Raw genomic sequence first — 24,132 nt, 5'->3', positions numbered from 1 at the left:
TGACTTCATGCCTTGAAACTGGAGGTTCAGATTACGGTTCTTCCTCTTCCAATCTGTATGGCCCCAAATACAGATGACAACCCCCACCCCCATGTTGTTATTCTGTGTGGAGTAAGAACATTTAAAGTCCTGTCCTTTGTGTGTGTATTGAGGGGGAGGGATGGGGGGAAGAGGTAGAACAAGGAGAAGGTGGGTTAGGTTTTAGAAGCTTGATTTAGCCTCTGCCCATGACTCACCACTACCCCAATACTACCTCCCTTAACCTTCCATTCTCTTAATTTATTACATTAAAGAAATGCATAGTTTCAGAGGACAAGGAACATGTCCAAGATATCAAAACTAGTAAGAGACAGAGCCTCAGCTATTATAGAATGTGGTGCAGTGGATACAATGCTGGCCCCGAAGGCAGGAGGACTTGAATTTAAATGTGACCTCCACATCCTTATAGCCATGTGACTTTCAGGTAAATCATTTAATTCTGTTTGCCTCAGTTTCCTCATCTATAAAATGAGCTGGAGAGTCTATGCCAAAAAACCCCCAAATGGTCATAAAGAGTAAGATAGACATAAGTGAAAACAACTAAGCAATAACAACAAGCTCCTTGAGGGTAAGACTTCAGTCCTGGATTTCTAGTTATTTCCCTGTCCATTTAATCCAAGCTACTATTGCCTCTGTGCCAGTCTGAGAGCAGTCAGACACTCAGGCAGAGTAGAATAAGTTACTAAAAAGCATGTTCTTAGGGGTCAAGATTATTATTCTTATTTGCTGAGGCAATTGGGGTTAAGTAACTTGCCCAGAGTCACACAGCTAAGAAGTGTTAAGTGTCTGAGACAAGATTATTCTTTCATGTCCTTGCTGCTACTGTCCCTCCTTCATTGTATTTCTTGCCTGTTCATTTTAATATATTCTTTTTTTTCCCCATAAGGTACACCTGAGTTAGAACAGTGCCTGAAATATAGTATGAACTTAATAAATGCTTGTTGACTAGACTGTCCCTTTAAATCCCCCACTCCCTTCTCCCTATCTACGGCAACACCCTTTGGTGGGAAAGCATCTTCTTTCCTTACTTAGGGGCTTTACCAGGAGGGCTTTGCCTCCCTTCTGCCCAGGCCTGCTTTGTCCCCTTCCTGCTTCTTGGCTGGGCCTCCTTATCTCATAAAACAGGCCTGTTATTGCCCCATGGGAACACTCAACCAGGCCTGATCGGGCATCCACGGAGCTGCCCATTGCGTGATAGAGGCAGGTTGAGACAGGAGGGAACTTTGGCTATGACAACAGGTAACCGTCCTGGGGCATTCCAGGGGCTCAAAGAGCCTCTTCTCAGGCTTCTTTGTTAGCTCGTGCAGCCTGATGGGATAGGCAGGAGGTAGCTATATCACTACCTTTGAAAATATACTTCTTGCTCTTAAGATCAGGGATCTTAACCAATTTTATTTTATGAACCTCTTTGGCAGTCTAGTGAAGAATATTGGACCCCTTCTCAGAATAATGTTTTTTAATGCTCTAAAAAATATCTAATGCTATAAATGTTATTTAAATGATATAAAATTTATAGAACTAGAAAAGAAACCATTTGTATTGAAATAAAATGAAAATAAATTTCCTATTCACATTCATGAATTCCCTCATATCCATCCAAGAACTTCAAAAGGTAGAGCTGCATTACAAACCCCTGCTTTAGAGGGAGAGAGTTGTGAGGAAAAAAGCCAGAAAAAACAAAAAGAGAAAAGGTCTCAAGAGAAATAAAGGAATTTGAGTAGTTATTCTCTCCTCTCTGTCTCTCTACTAAATGCAAGTCCATTATTTGGGACAGTTGCTAATTAGATGTGGGGGTGATTCTAATATGGTCTGCAATAGCCTCAACTGATTTCATAATTTAGGTCTCATTAGAGTAGGTTGAATTCAGTAGGCCAGAACTGATCTCAACTCTTTGGTCATTAGGGTAAAAGCTGGACTGTACTCAGACATTTGGAGTGTCCTATGTCTGTATCCTGTCCCTAGACCAGAAATGTAGGCCAAATAAGTACATTCTTTGTAGCCTGAGTCCCTTAAGTGGATACTCTTGGTCTAAGTCTAGTTTTGTCTAATTTCCTTTTTAAGATGACAAAATGCTCTTCTCAGACCTTAATGCCAGCTGCTTGAGCTAGGCTTATCCAATTAAGTTGTGAAAATCCTCAAGTTTGAAGGCCAGTTATATTGTGTCCTTGATCCATTGGTCTTTCAATTCCTCAATTATATCTTCTTAACTGAGTCTTCTTAGTCCAAGAAGTAGCCAAGTGAGCTTTTAATAGTACTGTGATCAGAACCAGACCGGAAAGGTGGGGGAAAACAGGAATAGACTAGAACTTAGGAATGAAGGTTTAGCTCTAAGTGATTCTGGGCAAGTCACTTCACCCTTTTTGCCTCAGTTTCCTCACCTTAAAAATGAGCTGGAGAAGGAAATGACAAAGTACTCCCTCCAGTACTTTTGCCAAGAAAACCCCAAATAAGGCCACAAAGAATTAGACATACTTGAAACAGCTGAACAACCATCCTCACAAGTACAAATACAAATAACAGAGCTGGAATTTGAATCCAGGTTCTGACGCCCAATTTGCTGTCCCTTAGGGATTCATCTTAGATCTTGTGCGAAGGGGCCAAGGGGCCTGGAAGCCAGTCCTATCCTGCTATCTTGAGTTCACAGACTAATAGAGATGACACCTTCCTTTCAGAGGGCCCCCATCATACAGGAAATGAGTGACACATTCCTCGACCTTAGGACTGAGCGAGAAAGAGATCTGTCCATCTAGGGTCTTTTCCAGGAGGCAAGTAGAGATGTAGAGAATTTGAGTGGGTGGCCATCTCCCCACCCTCGCCCCCAATGATGTCCTATGCCTGAGGTGGGAATAGCTCTGCTCTGCTGACCTCAGTTTCTATAAGAGGCGGGGAGTTGCAGCTGGCTCTTCAGGTGGAAGTATCCTCTGTCATTTCAGTCATAAAACACCAAAAATAAAACCTTGAGGGCACTGGAAAGGCCTCTCAGTTCTCAGGACTCTCTACATGTGAGCATTTTGCCATCTGGGGCCTATGAACTTCTCTTCTCTCTTAACTCCTTTGAAACTAACTCTCTAGTTGTCCAGAGAGAGATAGCATTGGTTGGTGGGCTCAAGATAAACTAGACCTTGTGCCTGTCAAAAGAAAAGAAATTTGAGTGGAGGAAAAAATTGTAGTAACTGGGTATGATTGAGATTCCTGGTTCCCTTCAGCTTAGGCAACCGGAATTCCTTAGAGCTGATAATTATGACTTTAACAGTAAAGGAATGAAGTGATTTTATGGAAATGGAAAATTCATTTAATTCATTGACTCAGCAAGTGGTGAAAGCCTGGTAAAGAAGCTAACATGGACAGTGGTAGAGATTATAACCAATTTTGCCATTTCCATCTCATAGTATAATACAAACATTAAAATAGCTAAAATTAAATTGATTAACAAGTGTTTTAGATGATTCATTTGTGCTAGGCAGTGTACTGAGAAACTTACATCTCATTTTATTATCATAACAAACCTGGGAGGCAGGAGATTATTATGAATGATGAATTTGTGAAGAAACGGAGGCATTTAGAGTTTATTTGACTTTTTCAGGGTCATATAAGTAGTAAACACTGAAATTTTAACTCAAGTCTTTCTGATTTCAGATTTAGGACTCTAAGCACTGAATTACTAAGATGCCAAGTATTTTCCCTAGCTGTCCCTTATGCCTGGAACATGCTCCTTTTTCATTTGTGCTTCCAAATTCTCTGGCATCCTTTAAGTCTCAGCCAACATGACACTTTCTGAAAGAAGCCTTTTCTAGTTCTCCTTAATATTAGTATCTTCCCTCTGAGACCTCTCCTAATTTATTCTGCATATATCTTGTTTGTAGAGTTTTTTGCATATTGTCTTCAATAGACTCTTATTCTCACTAATTATATTGTTCTATATGTCTTCTTTCTAACCGCCTCAAAAAGGCCATCCACAATAGATGGCTCCATTTCCCTCCTCTTATTTCTCTTTTTAAAACATTTAATATTTGATTCCCCCAATTACATGTATAAAATTTTTTTTAACATTCTTCCTTTTTTTTTCTTTCAAATTTTCAGTTCCAAATTTTTATCCTTCCCCCTTCCCCTATTCATTGAGAAACCAAACAATTTCATATAGATTATACTCCTGGTTTTGCTTATTCCACTTTGTTTCAGTTTTTATAAGTCTTTTCAGATTTTTCCTCAGTCTCTTCTTGATTACTTATGATTCAGCTTTTGTTCTTATCATTCCAATGAAACTGCTCTTTTCAAATCTCTTATTTGCCAAATCCAAAGTCTTTTTTTCAGTCCTCAATCCTCTTTCTCTTCACCTTTATGCAACTTTTGCAGAATGACCTCCTCTTCCTTATACTATCTTCTCTCTAGGTTTCTCTCTCCATTTTCTTCCTACTTAGCTGACTGCTTTCTCAGTCTTTGCTGGATCCTCTTCCAGATCACATATTGTCCTTCAGGGTTCTTTACTCTTCTCTCTCTAAACACTGCAGTTAATCATCTCATCAGCTCCTTTGAATTTAATTTCCATCTCTATGCTGATGATTCTCAAATCTATTTATCCTGCCTCAATGTTTCTGTGGACCTCCAATCTTATATCTACAGCTGCCTTTCAGACTTAGACAACTTAAACTAAACATGACCAAAATGGAACTTGCTATCATTTCCCTTGAGTCTTCCCTGCCTCCTCTCTTCCCTGTTATTGCAGAAGGCAAAATCACCTTCCCAGTGCTCAGGCTCACAACACAGGAACCTGAATGCCTCAGTACCTCTCACCCCCCCATATCCAAGTTGTTGCCAAGGTCTGTCGAATTCACCTTTATAACACATCTCAAATTGACCTCTTTTCTCCTTTGATACTGTTCTTACCCTAGGGCAGGCCCTCATCACTCCATATCTAGATTATTACAATAACCTACTTTTGGATCTGCCTGACTCAAATCTCTCTCCCACTCCATCCAGCTTCCATTCTGCCTTCAAAATAATGTTACCATAGCACAGATCTAATCATGTAATCCCCTTACTCAATAAACCCCACTGGCTCCTATTGCCTTTTTATTTTTTAAAATTTTATTTTATTTCATTTTTAAAATTTTTATAACTTTTTATTGACAGTACATATGCATGGGTAATTTTTTTTTTTTTTACAACATTGTCCCTTGCACTCACTTCTGTTCCGACATTTCCCTTCTCTCTCTCCACTCCCTCCCCTAGAAGGCAGGCAGTCTTATATATGTTAAATATGTTTCCTATTGCCTTTTGGAACAAATATAAAATGATCTACTTGGCATTCGAAACCTTTCATAACCCACCACCCTCCTTTCTTTCCAGTCTTGATACACCTTACTCCCTGACACATACTCTGAGCTCTTCCTCAATCAATAGACTCCATCTCTCAGTTCTGGGCATTTTCTCCAACTTTCTCCCATGCCTGAAATTCTCTTCCTTGTCAGTTCTAACTACTGAGATTCCCAGCTTTACTTATAATAATCTTATTTTTTACTGAAAGCTTTCTCCAATCTTTTTTAATTCGAGCACCTCCTGTTCTGTTGGTTATTTCCTATTTATTCTCTACATAGCTTGCTTTGTATATATTTATTTGCATATTGTCTCCTCTATTAAATTGTTAGCTCCTTGAGGGCAGGAGCTATCTTTTGCCTCTTTTTATATCACCAGTGCTCAGCACAGTGCCTGATACTTAGTAGCTACTATAGAAATGTGTTATTATTATTAATATTAGTATTTACATAACAATGGCATTACCTCTGATTTACAATAAAAACAGGCTGTCATGCCATTCGAACTCAATTGGGGAGGAAAGCATTTTTTTTTCCTGTGCTTAGTTTTATATTTGGATCTCATTGGATTCATTTTGTCTGGTTTGGGGGAAAAGCTGGTAGATGAATGGAAGACACAAAATGGAAAACTCCAAGGCTGACTTTTACCAGGAGAAAGGATCTTTGGCTGCTAGACAACGAAGTGTAAGTACTAGTGGATGACTCAGTGAATAAATGAAAGATGGAATTAAACATACCAATAAACCCACTTTTAGCTAGCTTAGAGTTTATTTCCATCCTGCCAATGGGCAGCTAGCTGGGACTATGGATAGTTTGCTGAGCTGGGAGTCAGAAAGACTTTAATGCTTCCAAAACTTATTAGCTGTGTAGGCAAGCCAATGTATCTGTCTGCCTCAGTTTCCTCTACTGTAAAATAGAAACAATAATAGCACCTACTTTGCAGGATTGTTGTGAAGATCAAATGAGATAATATTTGTAAAGCACTTAGCATAGAACCCAGTCCATAGTAAGTGCTATATAAATAAATATTTATTCCTTTCCCTCTTCCATAGGAGTACTCTAGTCTCTCTTGCAATGCCTGCCCCCTAATAGGGGCTTAGTAAATGTTGGTTGACTGGAATGAAATTGAGTTCTAGCACAAATAAATCACGTGAGACACCTTAAACTGTAGTTAAGAGTAGCAGTAACTTAAATTTTGCTTTCATTCAGAAACCCAAATCATGTGAGCTTGCCTCTTGTTTGGTCTATTTGATCAGGTTTGATCAGTTATTTACTTTTTAGTTTTCCTGTGTGTGTGTTCGATAATGAAACAGAAGTTTCAGTAGAAAAGATGAAAAAAATACTTACCAATATTACTTAGAAGAATTGATAAATATGTCACATGTTGAGATAGACAAGGAAATAATGTCATCTCTCAGAATGGTTCAGAGAAAGCTACAACCCAATGGGCCTTATCAATCAAGAATGTAAGACTTTTCACATAATGGGTCTGACCTAGTATTACACTGAAGCCTAGATCTTGTCTTTTTTTTTTTTTTTAAATTATAACTTTTTATTGACAGAACCCATGCCTGGGTAATTTTTTTTTTACAACATTATCCCTTGCATTCACTTCTGTTCTAATTTTTCCTTTCCCTCCCTCCACCCCCTCCCCTATGGCAAGCAGTCTTATATATGTTAAATATGCTATAGTATATCCTAGATACAATATATGTGTGCAGAACCAAACAGTTCTCTTGTTGCACCGGGAGAAATGTATTCAGAAGGTAAAAATAACCTGAGAAGAAAAACAAAATGCAAATAGTTTACATTCATTTCTCAGTTTCTTTCTTTGGGTGTAGCTGCTTCTGTCTATCATTGATTAATTGGAACTGAGTTAGATCTTTTCTTTGTCTAAGAAATCCACTTCCATCAGAATACATCCTCATACAGTATCATTGTTGAGGTATATAATGACTAGATCTTGTCTTTTCCAGATGGAGGGAGCTACTGATGGGGCTCTTTGTCAGCAGCTCAACCCTCTGCTGCCTGAGATGGCAAACTGTGATAGAACCTTCAGGAGAGCAGCTAGAGCCAAGAAAGGCCTGATTCTTCCCTCAGGCGGCAGGCAGTGATAGAGGGACTAGCAAGGCATCACGGTAAAGAGGAGCTGAACTAAAATCTTGCTTCTGAGACTCTGCCACTTGTATGGTCTTGGATAAATCCCTTTACTTCCTTGGTTTTCTCATCTGTAAAATGAAAGGGTTGGACTAGATGGTCTTTGAGATTCCTTCTAGTTACTAGACTTCTGACTCCAGAGGAATAGCTGTACTAATTCAATGCTGAGGTCATTCCTGCATTTACACAGAACCTATCTATTCTTGTAGTCTCAAAAGATTGTTTGATTTTACAATCCTTTGGCTTAAGGCAAAGCTAGCTGACTAACTTCTGTTTGGTGAGAGCCAAACTTCTGTTTGGTGAGAGTGTGGTTACCTTGGTGATCATTAAAACTATAAAGGCAGATGTTTTTGCATATTTAGTAGGTGATATTTTATAATACCTTAGTCAAGGAACTAGAAAGCCATGTTTATTTAAATCAATATGGTTCACATGCCCCCTGGATGGTTGCACAGAGAGAGCTGATCAGCCCTGGAGGTGGGTAGCCCATGCCCATGCTGGTATAGCTCTTGCCTGTCATGGTTGGAGGTCTATAGTGAGGCTGCAGCTGTGACAACCTTATTTTTGTGATCTGGAGCATGTCCGGCTGCTCAGCAGAGGGAACTGAAATGTCTGCAGCTGCCTTTTTATACCCTCAGGTTTTCAGTTGTTCATCTCTGAAAAGGGAAGCCCACATTGAGACCTGAATTCATGGGTTTTTCCGTAAATGAAATGTTTTTCCTTCACCCCAACTGGTATCTTGCAGTGATGCAGAAAGTCAGCAGGTTTGAAATTTCAAATTCCCCAGAACACCATGCCAAGGAAACTGGATGATGGTCGGCCTTGTTGTGGCAATGGTTTATCTAGTGACTCACCCTTTGAGAACAACCAGGGAAATAAAGGGCACTTGAGAGCCAGGACAAATGACGATAATGTTTTTTGGCTCCATTTCGTGTCCCATATGGTAACAGGTTTGGCTGTCTCAGAATCCCATTGTCTCCTCTGCTGGGGGAGATTGTGGTTAAATAATTGAAGGTTTCAGGTTTGTTCTGGGTGTCTATTCTCAGGCTGGTCTAAAATTTTACTTTTCTTAGTTACTTTATTTTTCATTTTAACCATTGAAAGGAAGACTACTTCTGGGACCCTCTTGCTATGAGGAAGTATACCTATAATGTAAGACTTCTTTTCCCTTTCAGTATTAGGGAGAATCAATACTCATGAGAAGTGCTGTAGAATTAGAAAGACAGTAGGATCATAGATTTAGAAGTGTAAGTATCCCAATGCAGTGCTGTGCTCTCATGTTAAATTTTCAGTGTGAGCCTTTACAAATCAGCAAATACTACAAATTAAGGCTTGATTTGTTAAATGATTTTCTAGGCTTAAGAAAATGATGGAAAGATATTAGTAATGCAGATTACTTATACTTACACTTATACATTATACTAATGCAGATACTTATATATAAGATAACTTAAAAGTATGTCAAATATAGATATACATATACACATGTATTTTCCCCAAAGAGCTGATTATTTTTGTCGTTCAGTTGTTTTAGTCATGTCCAACTCTTCATGATCCCATTTGGATTTTTCTTACAAAGACACTGAAGTAATTTGCCATTTCCTTCTCCAGTTCATTTTACAGATGAGAAAGTTGAAGTAAATAGGGTTAAGTGACTTGCCCAGGTTCATAGATAGTAAGTGTCTAGGGTTGGATTTGAACTCATGTCTTCCTGATTCTAGACCCAGCACTCTAACCACTCCACCACCTGTTATACATTTATCAGCATTGAGAAGCTCTTTGGGTGAACACCTTTGGGTGAACTGAGACCCAGAGAAATAAAAAAATCACCTGCTGATTTTTACAAGGAAGTCAGAAGAGGTAAAACCAGGATTTTATTATCAGTCTTCTGCCTCTAGATTTAAATAGCTGTGTGGAATACTTTGCTTCTGTTTACAAGTGGATCTATCACTAATATGACCCTAAATAAATCACTTTCCGTCTTTGGACCTTAATTTCCTCATCTATTAAGAGAGAGACAGACAGATAGACAGAGAGGGAGGGAGGGAGACAGAGAGACTTGTATTATCAGAAGGGTCAGTCACATGAGTCCCATAACACTCTTGAATTAGATTAACATGTAATTGGAAAATATTTAACAATAACAATAAATAACATCGTATTTAAAAACTGAGTCAACAGGTACAGACCTCAGAGATCCTTTTACAGGAATTTTCATTTCTATTTCAGTTTGATATGACTGGATGAAGGTGACTTCTTAGGGCCCTTCCACTTCTACTGAGAAAAAAGGAGTCACATATAGGTTTCTGATTTGTAATTATCTCCATTATTTATACTGAAGCTTCCAGGAGGATTTCATTGGAATTATGTTCAAACACTCTCAGAATTAGCCTTGCATTTGCTCCCTAGCTCAGGAGAAGCAGATGTTTAAACCAGGTAAAGAGTGAAAAACCTGGTTTCTTTTATCTTTATCATGAATTGTGACTGGGCAATGAATGGGGCAGCTGGGAAACTTTGGGGGCTTTGTAAATATTTTCGAGGTTGACCTAAACATGTTTAAATATCACAATGAAATTGTCAAGAATGGGAGCCTGGGGTAGAAGCGATACTATGAGGACAGAAGGATGAACAAAATGATCTTTGATCTTTGATAAAGAGGTTTTCTTTAGCATCTGGATAGACATCTTTGCCTATTCTACAAATAGTCTGAATCCAGAAAGATGGTTTATTCCACCTATGTGATTCCAAAGGACAACTTGTGTCAGGGAAATGGACTGGATATGATAGTTGTGGATTTGCTTCTTTGGGGAGAATTCTCATTATACCTGATCTGGATGTACATGAGACTGAGATGAGATTGATTTCCACTCTTAACTGAGATTAAGAATGAAAAGGGCAGGACTTGAGCCTGGGTTTTCCTAATTCAACGGTTGCTACCATACCTGGTGCCCTAATTCTCATTTCACAAATGGACACTGATCTTTAGAGATATTGGGTTAATGTTCATTGTTACATAGGAAATGTTGTAGGTTATATTGAACTCAAGTCTCCTGAATTCAGGAGTCAACTGTCAAATTGATCTTCCTCAAGCACAAATTTGATTGTGTCACCTGCACGTTAAATCAACTTTAGAGTTTCCCTATTGCTTCCAGAATCAAATATGAAATCCTATGTTTGGTTTTTAAAGCCCTGCATAACCTATGCCCTTTCTACCTTTCTGGTCTTCTAATGCCTCCCAATGCTTCCATAAACCTCTGACTGACACTGGCTTCCTTGCTGTTCCTCCAGCTAGATGGAGCATCTCCCAACTCCTGCAGGGCTCTAAGGTAGATCAGGGCAGCAGATTAGAAGCAGCTCCTCCAATAGATATTCGGATCATGTCCACATGTAGCACCTGGGAGTCATCTGCATTATCTAGACCCAGCCCTGGATTTTTTATCACTTGGAGAATTGAGGGAGGCAAAGAAATTGTGGCAATGTTGGGGTCATGTTACACTTATTGACATGAATTCCATGGGAATGCAAACATTGGAGGGTAGCTCCACTCACTAACCTCCTTATATTGATTGGAAAGCAATGATTAGTGAGATTCTAAAAGTACTTTAAAGTAGATTTCGTGTTTCACATCTTGCGGCCACAAGGGCAATCTGATGTATTTTCCATGGTATTCCTCAGAACTAACTATGCAAATTAGGGGCAAAATGCCTATGAATCTGTTTCTTTTGGGGGAAATCTCATTATGTTTGAATGTATGTGGAGTCTTTTCCTCCCACTTTCAGGTGAATGCGACATTGGTACCCTAAACCTACCTCACCCCTTACATGGTAATAAAGAAAGAGCCAGGAATGGAATTTTATCAGTTAGATATTTACAGAACAAAGTCCAGTCCAAGGCCTAAACTGAAGGATCTGGCGGGCTTAATAGATAGCCACACTTCCTGGCCTTTGATACAAAGCCTGGGTCACTCATATCTACAAGTGATAGCAGGACCTTCCTGGCAAAACTCTCAATTGATACATGGTAGGCTGAACCACACTATGGGTCTGCCTCCTGTGAAATCCTTAGAGCAGACTTTCTTATTGTCATTTAGTTCACATGGGCAAGACAGGTAGAAAACTGAATAGAATATTGTTATTATTTTGGAGTCATCAGCTTTGTTGTGGGATAGAACAAGCTGGAAAGTGACCTAGGTATGGGGCAAATGCCTTTCCCCCCATGCTTAGGAACGTCACTACCAGCTTTATTTATCTAATGATGGAATAAATAACTAGCTTTCCTATCTCAAAGACAGCTTAACCAATGACCACTTATGCCTTGCCAAACCCAAACTCTGGTTTATTGGAGCCATCCATTTATCTTTGCCGCTCCTACTTTGGCTCTCAAAGAAGTGACCACATATGCAGACTAGGGCCACTTAAGTGGATTATCTAATGTCAACTGAACTATCACCACTTCTTTCCTAATTGACTTCCCTCCATCACCCAGCAGCTGTTCTAACCCTTTTCTTCTTTTGCCTCTTACACCATCCCTTCCACCTTGTTTGCACCAGAGGGCCTCACCTCCTACTTTATCCAGAAAACAGGCCAACTATTATGTCCTCTTCTCTTCTAGTTGATACATTAAATACATTCAATATCATTTCCCATTCTGTTCTCCTTTATTCCATTCTCTGACAAAAGAAGATTACCCTTCTTATAAAGGTTAATTCTTCCTTTGTACCTGGATCCCATCCCATCCCATCTCCTCCAGAATCTTGTTTCCTCAAACTCTCTCTGGCCTCAATATTTCTACTGCTACTTATAACCAAACCCAGGTCTCTGTCAATCGCAAAAACTTTCACTTGATTCTGCCATCCACTCAGTCCTATATAATTCTTTTCTTTTTCAAACTTCTAGAAATAGCTTGAATTACATTGTAAAGTCCAATGAATTGTTTTTTATTTTTCCTCTTCTTGGCCACTTCACAATTTAACACTACTGACTATGTCTTTTCTCTTCCCTGTATTGTAACTTGCTCCAGCATTGTTTTCTCCTGATTTTCCTCATATTTGCTTGGCTTTCTCCTTTGCTGGTTTATCTTCTATATCCTACCCCTTTTGTACAATTGTCCAGCAAGGTTTTATCCTGTACTCCTTTTTTCTTTCTCTACATAAGGGATTCTTAGCTTAGGACACAAAGATTTTAAAATATCTATATCTATAGATAACTATATTTCAATACAATTGGTTTCTTTTAGTAATTTTATATATTTTATTTGGTGTATTTAACAGCATTATTTTGAAAAAATCTATAGGCAATGAAGTCTATGAAAAAAGTGTCAGAAGCCCTGCTTTGACCCCTCTCTCACGGATCATCACTTACATGAGATTTAATGACTGCCAGCTTTATATAACTAAACATAGTCACTCTCCTGAAATCTAGCTTCAATTATTGTTGGACAGTTCAAACTGGAGGTTGTTTAGTTTCAAGCTCAACATGTCCTAAATGGAATTTCTTCCTCCTCAAGGGATGAACTTAAAGTCCAAACTTCCCTTTTTCCTCTGAAACTACTGTCGTTCTTCCAGTTACTTGGGTTCACAATCTCAGTCATCTTTCCTCACTCCTATATGCAGTGAGTTAAAGTCTTGTAGATTCTGTATCTTCAACCTTATCTCTATTCCCTTTTCATTCATATGGCTTTCACCATATTTCGGGCCTTCATCACCTCTCATCTATACCATTGCCAAAGCCTAGACATGGAGTCAGGAAGACATAATCACATGATTGTGAGCAAGTTTCTTATGCTTGCTTCAGTTTCCCCATCTATAAAATGTTGATAATGATAGCACCTATTCCACAAAGTTGCCACAAGGATCACATTAGCTACATATGTAAAGCACTTTGCAAATCTTAGGTTGCCTTATAAATACTACCTTTGATGATGATAAGAAGCAAGAATATTCAATAATAACTGATGATATGAAACAGTTTATGATAAGTTCCAAATGAAGGTGGTAAGTATTTTTTCATTAGTATTTTGTTTTTCCAAATACATGTAAAGATAGTTTTCAACATACAATTTTGTAACTTTGTACTCTAAATTCTTCTCCCTCCTTCCCTTTCCTACCCCTTCCCCAAGACAGCAAGCAATCTAATATATGTTAAACACTTGCAATTTTTCTAAACGTATTTCCATGTCTGTCATGCTGTGCAAAAAAAAATCAGATCAAAAAGGGAAAAAAAATGAGAGAAGAAAAACAAGCACACAAACAACCACAACAAAAAGCCAAAAATACTATGTGTTGATCCACATTCAGTCTTCATAGTGATTGGCATTTTCCATTCCAAGTCTAATTAAAGACTTGAATCACCACATTGTGGAGAAGAGTGAAATCCATCAGAGTTGATCATCACATAATCTTACTGTCACTGTGTACAGCGTTCTCTTGGTTCTGCTTATTTCACTTAGCAAGAGTTCATCTAAGTCTGTCCAGGCTAAAGCCTTTGAATGTACAATGAAGGAATCTGAACTTTATCCTGGAGGTAAAAAGGAGTTATCAAAGACTTAGTGAAAAGGGAATAACGTGATAAACTTGGTAGTCTTAGGACAAATCATCTGGGTCTTCCTCTTGGTTCCAGATCTTTACATACTTGGATTCCCTAAAGTAAGAGAGAGCTTAACCTGGGACAAGAAATTATAAGGGGATGAGCAATAAGCATGGCATGAAATTATACTTTACAGCATCTGCTCCTGAGCAGGCACCAGCGCCACCCCGGCCTTACCAAGGTGTCCGTGTGAAGGAGCCAGTGAAAGAACTGCTGAGGAGGAAGCGTGGTCTTGCCAGCAGCGGGCTCACAGTGGCTGCAACCACGGTGAGGAGACCAGTTGTGCAAGGAATGGGATTAGATGAGGGACATTCCTCTGCAGGGTGGGAAGTTATCTTTGGGATGACTGGAGAAGGATGCACAACCTTTACCAAGATGCTTATTGTTCAATGTGGGTCAGGGATTCTTAGTTTAGTCAGCTTATGTTTATTATTCACATATTCACTGGGGACCTCGTTTCATTTTCCCCATGAAGACAAGGAACACTTTATTTTTCATCCCTATTAGTCAAATGCAATATCCTACACATAGGAGATACTGATTGGGTTTGAGTTTAATTACATGGAGGAGAAAATAATCAGGGATGCCCCATTATCTGAGAGAAAACCAGCTAAGATTGGGAGCTACTGAAGAAATCTTCACCCTGATCATCTCTTCTCTCTTCTAGGTGGTGTTGCCCCATCAGCCCCTGGCAACTTATGCAACAATGGGTAAGACTTTTCTCTCTGGTTCTTATCTCTCAGTAAGGATTTCGCCTCTCTGACCTTTGGCAAGCCTTCTAGGTGTTAATCTTTCATCTCTAAAGTAAAAGGGTAAAGTTAGATGACTTCTGAGATGGCTGCTTTATGACTACTTTACTCATCCCTGATGTCTCACCTACTCTTGATCTTTGGGTGAAAGTGTACTTGGAGTACAGAGACCTGAACTTTCTTGTCTTTGCTTTTGTTATTAACTATGACAATTAGTTAAATATAATTAGTTATTGGCAAATAGATTGGCAATATCTTGGCAAATCACTTCATCCTTCTAGTCCTCAATTTACTCATCTGCAAAATAATCTCTCATATTCAATTGTTCTTTCCCTTCAGGGCCAACTTGCCTGGACATGGAGGTTCCTACATCTACAGTGACAGAAGAAGGGGCTCTGTGCACAGGCTGGCTATCCCAGCCTACTCCTGCTACCCTGCAGCCTTTAACGCCATGGACACCCTACCCTGAGTACATGCCCCACGAAGGGGTCAGCTGCCCTTACTCTACTGATATGTATGTTCAGCCCGTGTGCCCCAGCTACACAGTGGTGGGACCCTCATCGGTGCTGACATATGCCTCCCAACCACTCATCACCAATTTCACGGTATGCTTTTACCACAGACTATTCCCAAATGATTGTCCCCAAACTGAAGAATATTACCTTGTCTTCCCTGAGAATTCCTGATGACGCCAAGTAACAGAAAGTTCTCTTCCTCTGCTTCTTTAGCCTAAATCTCCCAGGCTCCCTCTATAAATTTAATTGAGGAGTGTATATCAGTCTCAGTAATGTAACATTTTAATCCAGTCTTGATACTAATCGTCACTCTGTTTGGAATGAAATGCCAGCTTCAACACTTCCTTACCAGTCTATTAACAAATCTAGATATTTCCAGGGGATCCAAGATTCAGTAAATTTCTCAAATTTTGTGCCATATTGGCACAACTGACTTGGCAGCTGTGACCAGATAATTCATCTATTCATTCGGAGTCACGTAGATGGGCAGTGGATAGAGCATTGGACCTGAAATTAGGAAAGCTGGAGTTCAAATCTATCCTTTGACATTTACCTATTTTCTGACCCTGGGCAAGCCATTTAATTTCTGTTTCCCTCAGTTTACTCATCTGTAAAATTGGGATGATGATAACACCTAGCTCCTTGGGTTGTTGTAAGGACCAATAAGATAATATTAATCAATTGTTTCACAAACCCTAAAATTCTATATAAATTCTAGCTATTATTGCTTAATTCAAGGTAGTGAGGTGGCATAGCTATATGGTAAAATATGGTAAAAAAAAAATGGAGCTCAAATCCTGACTAGCTTTGTGATCTTGGACAAGAAATGTAATTGCTGCTTCAATTCCCTTATCTGTAAAAGTGATAATATTTTCTTGCACAGGATTGTTGTAGAATCAAAAAGATCATATATGTAAAATGCTTACAAACTTTAAAGTGTCATTTAAATGTTAGGTATCATTCAGTCATTCACTCATTTATTCATCTAGTCAATAACACTTATTTATTTTCTCTTTTAATAGCTTTTTATTTACAAGATATGTGCATGGATAATTTTACAGCATTGACAATTGCCAAACCTTTTGTTCCAATTTTTCCCCTCCTTTCCCCCACCCCCTTCCCCAGATGGCAGGTTGACCAATACACGTTAAATATCAACAACATTTATTAATCCCCTGCCAGGTATAAGATATTATAGTCGGTTGGTTGGTTGGTTATTGCCCTTCCTACTCAGAGAGTAACACTGTCAAGTTACAGTGTATCTGACTGTGGCTGCTCAGATGAGTAACAGCTCAGAATGCTCTGCCACAGGCTGGACATTTGGAGTGACTTCTCCAGTTATGCACATCTCACATTTCTTTTGGACTAATTCAATACTGCTGTGCTCATAGAACTCAGCACCTTCTCCGATGAGGATGTACCATGCTGGGTGGTCCTGTTCCAACATCCCCTATATCATTCAATTGATTGTTCTTAAGAGAGACCTTCAAAGTGTCCCTGTATCACTTTTTCTGATCACCTTGTGAGTGCTTGCCCTGTGTGAATGCTCCATAAAATAATAGAATACATGCTGAGGGAAATGCAAAGATACATAAGAAATGATCCTTACCCTCAAGAAGGGCATAATCCTGAAAAGATACTTTAATGCTTCAAACAAATCCAGGATTTTATTGGTGTGGTTTTTATTTCCTCCTTCAGTACAACCTCAACTACTTTCTCTCTGTTTTGGTAAATAATCTTTTTGTAATTTTCTGAGGTTGAAGAAAAAAAAACACAACATGTCATCATCTAATAGATTACTTTCTGAGGCATTCTCAGTCAGCTAGGTGACATAGTGGATTGAGCACTGGGCTTGAAATAAGGAAGACCTGAGTTCAAATCTGGTGTCAGATGCTTACTAGCTGTGTGACCTTGGACAAAACACTTAACTTCTATTTGCCTCATTTTCCTAAACTGTAAAACATTAATAATAATAACATTTACCTCTCAGTGTTGCTGTGGGGATAAAATCAGAGATTAATAATTAAGTGCTTCCTACTGACTGGCACATAGTAAATGCTTCAATAATTGCATTTTTCTCTATCCTTCCTTCTGGTAACAAACTTCTTAATACACAAGCCTAATTATTTGTATAATACAATCTTTGCCTGAATCCAGACAGTAAATAAATACACATAACTATATAGGTACATAAATGTGGGAAAATTTGAAGGCGCTGGAATTTCTTCATAGTGAATTTAGTAAATAATCTTGGGCAGGAATGAATGCATGAAACAGCTTATTGAATACTTCCTACATGTCAGGAAGGCATTGTACTAATGGTAAGACAGTCTCTGACAAATCTTCAATCTCAATGTTAGGGATTATCACACCTTGGTATTTTTATTTGTATCTATTTTCAATAATAACTTTTATATCATCCCTACCATGAGCCAGGCACTGTGCTAAGTGCTTTACAATTATTATCTCACTTGATCCTCATAGCAATTCTGGGAGGTAGGTGCTATGATTCATTTTCTAGATGAGGAAACTGAGGCAAGCAGATGTTAAAGTAAGTGACTTGCCCAGATTATCTAACTAGTAAGTGTCTGAGATTGGATTTGTTCTCTGGCTCAGTACTCTTAATTATGGAGTCACATAGTAATGGGAAGACAGTACATATAGAAAAGGAGGGGTTAGGGAAGAGTTTTTGATCTGGGATAGTGGGGTCACAGGAATTGTGAATTCAGCCATAGATCTATTGAGTCTTTCCAGAAGTAATGGTGGGGTTGATTTGATTTCTCAGAAAGTTTTCTGAAATTTCTAGATGTTAAATGACTTATACACAGCTAGTAAGAATTAGAACCCAGATTATTAAGTATTTAAATTCAGATCTTACTGACTCCAAGCCCAATATTCTATTCACTGTTCTTTGATGCAGAAATACACACAAATAACTAAAATGAAAAAAAAAGAGTATATTTTAAATATATGAGATGTGTGAAGTGTCAAGAGTTTAGGGGAGTTTAGACAACACTGTTGACTGATGGGGTGGGGCAGGGGAAAAACACTTTGAATGAAGTGAAATTTGAGCTGTCTTGAAAGGTGTGGGGCACATGTATGTTTGGGGAAAGGCTAGTGTTTAAGTTATTTATTTCAATTGTAGAGAACAACATGAACGGGCATTGCTCCTAACCTATTTAGTAACATGGAGTCTAGGAATGGGTATGGAAAGATGAAATGAAACATACATTTTTATTAGCCCTGTGCACAGGACCAGTGGGCCCTCCCTCTGTATACTATCACCTCTTTTCTCACTATGAATCACAGTAATTCCAAATTGGAAGGGAGCTTAGAGTCCATATAGGATGAATATTCTTAACTTTTTTTTTTAATATCATAGACCCCTTTGGCAGTTTGATGAAGCCCATGCCCTTTTCTTGGAATTATGTTTTTCAATGTACAAAACAAAATTCATAGAACTACAAAAGAGACTATGTTGAATCAAAATGAAAATATTAACAAAACAAGTTCACAAACCACAGTCTAAGAACTCCTCCTTACTCCAATCTGCAATTAAACAAAAATCCCTCTTATAATATATATGACCTGTGGTTATATAATCTGTAGATTAAAACTTCCAGTAAGAGACAACTTTCTACTAGTCATGGGGGGCTGGATTCAAGGACTACTAAGATCTCTACCAGCTCTAAAAGTAGGATCTTATGATCCTATGATTCACTTTGGAGTAAATCCAATTATTGGGAAGCTTTTCTTTACACCAAAATCCAAATTTGTCTTTTTACAACTTCTACCCAAGGCTTCTCTGGAAAAACAAAATTTAACCTCTCTTCTAGTTGACCATCTTTTAGATACCTGAAGCCATTCTATCCTACCAAAAACTTGTTTTCTCCAGTTTAAATAGTTCTAATTCCTTTAATGACAAGCTCTTTAACCAATTTTAACCAATCTGATTTCTCCATAATGGATACCTTCCAGCTTATCTCTGTCCTTTCTAAAATTTGGCTTCACTGTTGGATCCACTGTTCCAGATCTGAGCTGACCAGAGCAAATAGTGCAGGGGAAATATTGTCTTTAGTCTTAAGCAAAAAGCTTCTCTAAAGTGACATCAGCTTTTTTAGCTGACATATTAATATGGCATGTACTCATGGAAATTTTGTGGTCCTCTAGTCCCCAGATCTTAAAACTAACTCCAGAACAATCCAACTTGTAGTCTTTCACTTCTCTTTTTTTGGAGAGGGGTTACTTGGTAACCCCTTGAATCCCTTTTCAGAGCCCAAAGGCATTTCTGCTCTTTCTCAACATGGTGCTTTTATCTGGGGGAATTAAGGAGAAGAGAGGAATTATGGGTTAGACATTTGATTGCCCTTCGCAACAACACTAATAATAATCATAATGCTGTTATGTAGTTAAGGTTTGCCAAACACTTTACAAATACTATCTCATTCGATCCTCACAATAACCCTGGGAAGTTAGTAGGTACTATTATGATTCTCATTTTACAGATAAGGAAATTAAGAGAAACCTATTAAGTGACTTGCTTAGGTTTTCACAGCTAATAAAGCGTCTGAAGTGCATTTGAACTCAGGTCAGAGCCAGTGTTCTATCCACTTTACCAACAAGAATGACTTATAAGTACTTTACAAAAATTTTTAATAGCAGCTCTATGATATACAAGTATTATTATCTCTAGTGTATGAATCTAAGGAAGTTGTGACATATCCACAGCTATTAAGTGTCAAAGCTAAGATTTGAACTCAGATCTGACTTGAGATGTATTACTCTTTCTATCACATCAGATTTCTAACAGTTTTATTCAGTCCTATCAGAACTCAGGGTACAGAGCCAAGTAGAGTCAAATTTTGAAGTTGTTGAGGAAGTGAAGTAACTAAAGCACTAGATTTGGAGTTAGGAAGAATCTGAATTAAAACTCATCTTAGATGCTAACTGTATGACTCTGGACAAATATTTAACCTCTGTTTTCCTCAGTTCCTTCAATTATGAAATGAGAATAATAATAGTATCTCTTAGGACTGTTGTGAAGATCAAATGAGATAATATTTGTAAAGTACTTAGAACAGTACCTAGCTGATAGCAGGCATCAAATAAATGCTAACTATTATTTATTATTTCTTTTTACTAATCTCATGTACACAGAAATAGCTCATGTCCTAGACCCAGAATATTTTCTTTGGGGGGCTCATTATTATTATATTGCTGATGTAGACAGGAGGGGAACCTTCAGTTAGAGCTCGACTTGACTTCTGTGGTAATGGGACCAGTGTCAGTTCTCTATATAGACAAAATAGGTAGATATCTATGTGATGGGATTTGGAAGCAGCCCAAGCAGGATCTCATCAACTTGTTACAGTGCCTGTAATTCTTCAGTTTATGGATTGTATCTTCAGAAGATCCCCCATTAGCTTGCACATGCAACCAGAAAGGGGGTGGTGTATTACCCACGAGCAGTCATTATGCTATGGACATTAAGTAGTTTATGAGATTTGCTGTCACCTAGCAGATATCAGGGGTATGAAGGAATGGGATATGGAACAGATGAGTTTTGATTAAAGGTATAGGATTAGAAAACTGGAGCTTATTTCTGTGAAGTTTCTGATATTTGTGGGCAATTTGCATGTGGATGGGTATGTATGCATGTGTCTATTCATGTAGCGATATATGTGAAGAATAGAAGGGAGAATGACCAAAGATCATAATTTTCCTCTTGGCTGATTCCTAGGGATACCATAAAGGCCTATGATATCCATATATGGTTCCACATATGGGGTTCCATATGTAAGCCTATATATAACCCTAGCAGTAAGAGATCAGGAAAGATCTAGAATGAAGAAAAAGCCCACTTAGAGAGTGGCCAGATGGGTAGAGATTTCTCTCACAATGTAACTGAGTCTCATTCTTTCCACAGACCAGGAATGCCACGCCAACAGGTGGACCTCAACTGGAGGGTACAGAGCACCAAGCACCTCTGACTTACTTCTCGTGGCCTCAGCCCATTTCAGCTCTGCCCACTTCTACTCTTCAGTACCAGCCCCCAGCCCCTACACTGCCTGGGCCTCAGTTTGTACCACTCCCTATCTCCATTCCAGAGCCAGTCCCTCAAGACCTGGAAGATACAAGGAGGGCAATCAACACTCTTCCCATAGAGAAACTACTCCTAGAAGAAGAAGAAAGTGATACATATGGGATGAATCACACTCTGTCTGTGGAAGGGTTTTAATATCTGGTATTTGGTTTATGCCTGCCTAATCACTGAACATGGGATTTGTGAATACATGGGGCATTCAGTCTGACACATTCTGTCTCGATCTAAGTCATGGAATCTTAAGAGCTAGAAAGAATTTTAAAGTCACTTTGTAGTATTTTCCTTTCCTCCTCTTTCTCCTCCTCCCTCCCTCCCTTTTTACTTCCTTCTTTCTTTTTCCACTCCATCTCCCTTATTTTCTTTCTTCATTTCCCTCCCTTTCCCCCTACCTATATGCCTGCTTTACTGCCTTTCAGCCTTCTAACTTCCCTTTTTCATTTCTCCCCTCCTCCTTCACGTCCTTTCTTCTCCAAATAGCATTAAAGATTTTGGAGCCTCAGCATTTTATTTTACATTCATTCAATTCAATAAATCAAACAATAAGTATTTACTAATACTTATTGATATATCTACTTTGTGCCAGGTACTGTGCTAGGCACTGAAGCTACAAACACAAAAATGAAATAAGCCCTTACCTTAAAAGAATTTTAGTTTTTTTTGTGTGTCTCATTTTCTCCCCTAAAAGAGACTCCCTTTTGGAAGTCTATTGTGTGTCAGGGGAGTGGTGCTTCCCCAGCTTCTGAGTTCCATCAGAATCATTCTCTGCCCATCTCTGCAGTTTTGACATACATGAACTTTTTTCTCTCATATCTATCTCCCTTCTTCCCACTCGCTGCTTTATCCTTGCCAATATCTCTCAAAATTCAGCCAGGTAGAGACCCAGTGCCAGAGTCCCTGAACTTAACAGTTTTCACAGTTGCTTCTTTGTTTATGATGAGCTGTGTTGGACAGATTTACAGTTCACGTGGCAAGACCACAAACCACTGAGGCTTAAGGGTAGAGAGGGAGGGGAAGTAATGGGGGTGAGGAGGAGATAGTGCCAAAGAAAGAAGCACAGTATGTATATATGAGTTCTAGGAAAGAGTGATAGTTGTGGTGGTGAGTAGGGAAGAGTGATAGAAGGAAAGGGGTAGTGTGGGAGATGAAATGATAGATAAAAAGCACAGAAAAAAACTTTAAAAAAGAAAAGGAACAACATTGCTTGAGACACCGAGAAGGAAGTTTGGTTACTTCCTTCAGAAGGTTTATCAGAAGATCCTAGAAAATCCTTTTACAAATGGGATTAATAACCTGGTTGGAGACTGAATATCTGGTCTAGACCCACAGAGACAATTAGGTGGTGCAATTGTTAAAATGCTGAGCCTGGAGCCAGCAAGAACCTAATTCACATGTGAGCTTAAACACTTACTAGCTTGTGTAACTCTGGGCAAAATACTTGACTTCTGTTTGCCTCAGTTTCCTCAACTGTAAAAATCACAAAATAGCAACTCTATCTCCTGGGTTCCTTATGAGTGCCTGGCAGATAGTAAGAACTATATTAATTCTAGCCATCATCATTATTATTATTTCCTTATCCCATTGAGATCTATACTGAGTCAGGGTTTCAAAACTCAGAGATGTTTAATACGTTTGTAAATGTACTTTAATTTTCACAAGGTCATTTCCCAAACAATGCTACTTGAGGGTTATCTAGGAAATCAAGTGTTAGTCTTCCCAAAGATTCTATGAACTCCATAAAAAACAAACTGGCATTTGGTTTTGTTTCCTATGTTTGTTAGGAAAACATTCAATTTGTAGTAGGAGGAGATTTATTCAGATGGTATCTGGCTGGGGAGTGGGATCCAGTAACCCGTCTTCTACAGTGAACAAGAGGCAGAGACATCAGGTCAAAGTGAAGGAGTTTCCTAGAGAATGTACAGATCTTTTCATTTGTTTTACTTAATGTTTTAACTAATTAACTTCTGGTTAGACTTCCTTTCCTCTTTTTTTTCTTCTACTTTGCTACACCCAGGATTTCAGTTTGTCAGAATGTTGTCCAAAGAAGACATGGCTCATGACCTACATGCCTACATGACTTGTTCCCCTGTGAACAACACTGCACAATAGATCTGAGGCCTGTTTCTGGATTTGGAGGGATGCAAATACAAGTGAAAGGGTTTGCAACTGTGGTTTAATAGGCTTAAATAGGCCAGAGAGCTTGGCCAAGAAATAAGATCCTTTACTCACCCTTATAGATTATTAATTTTAGTTCCGCTTCCAAAAAGAGTATCCTGAATACAAGCTCACATTGAAAATTCTTCCTGGGTTATTCTATTAAAAACAGAAACATTTTCAGTAAAGACTAAAAATAACTTTCTGGTGCCTAAAGTGCTTTATTTCTTATCACATTAATCCTATTTGGCACAATGCAGTTAATGGTATCATAATATAAGGATGCGTACTTACATGATGTTATGTTGGTTTTGCAACTTGATACACATCAGTGGGAGATAAAAATCAGTCTTGGATATGTATTAAAGTAATGTTTTCCCCATACAGGGCCTGCCAGCACGGTCTCCAATATAACTAGACTCAAGGAAAGGAAGGAAATCTGTCCCCAACTGATTTTGCAATTGTCTGTGTTACTCCCTAAAACTTTTTAATGATGCTGAAGTATCCAGAGACTAGTTTTGC

At 38.6% G+C, this 24,132-nt stretch overlaps 1 protein-coding gene across 2 annotated transcripts in view; it reads left to right on the top strand.

The window, feature by feature from the left end:
- POU2AF1 (POU class 2 homeobox associating factor 1) overlaps positions 1-23,810 on the top strand; it is a 34,639-nt gene extending 10,829 nt beyond the window's left edge. The window contains exons 1-6 of one of the 2 annotated variants that reach the window (XM_051986952.1): positions 5,940-6,035; position 13,926; positions 14,229-14,359; positions 14,760-14,802; positions 15,181-15,446; positions 21,283-23,810. In XM_051986952.1, the coding sequence (XP_051842912.1) occupies positions 5,955-6,035; position 13,926; positions 14,229-14,359; positions 14,760-14,802; positions 15,181-15,446; positions 21,283-21,594 (834 nt within the window). In that variant the 5' untranslated portion in view covers positions 5,940-5,954 and the 3' untranslated portion in view covers positions 21,595-23,810. Of the gene's footprint in view, positions 1-5,939; positions 6,036-13,925; positions 13,927-14,228; positions 14,360-14,759; positions 14,803-15,180; positions 15,447-21,282 lie in introns of those variants that run through there. The other variant, XM_051986951.1, reaches the window with a different exon arrangement.
- Positions 23,811-24,132: the final 322 nt, after the last annotated feature.

This window comes from Antechinus flavipes, chromosome 3 (assembly GCF_016432865.1).
Source record: "Antechinus flavipes isolate AdamAnt ecotype Samford, QLD, Australia chromosome 3, AdamAnt_v2, whole genome shotgun sequence".
NCBI lineage: Eukaryota > Metazoa > Chordata > Mammalia > Dasyuromorphia > Dasyuridae > Antechinus > Antechinus flavipes.
Note: the sequence above shows the minus strand (reverse complement) of the source record. Positions and strands in the feature narration are given on the sequence as shown.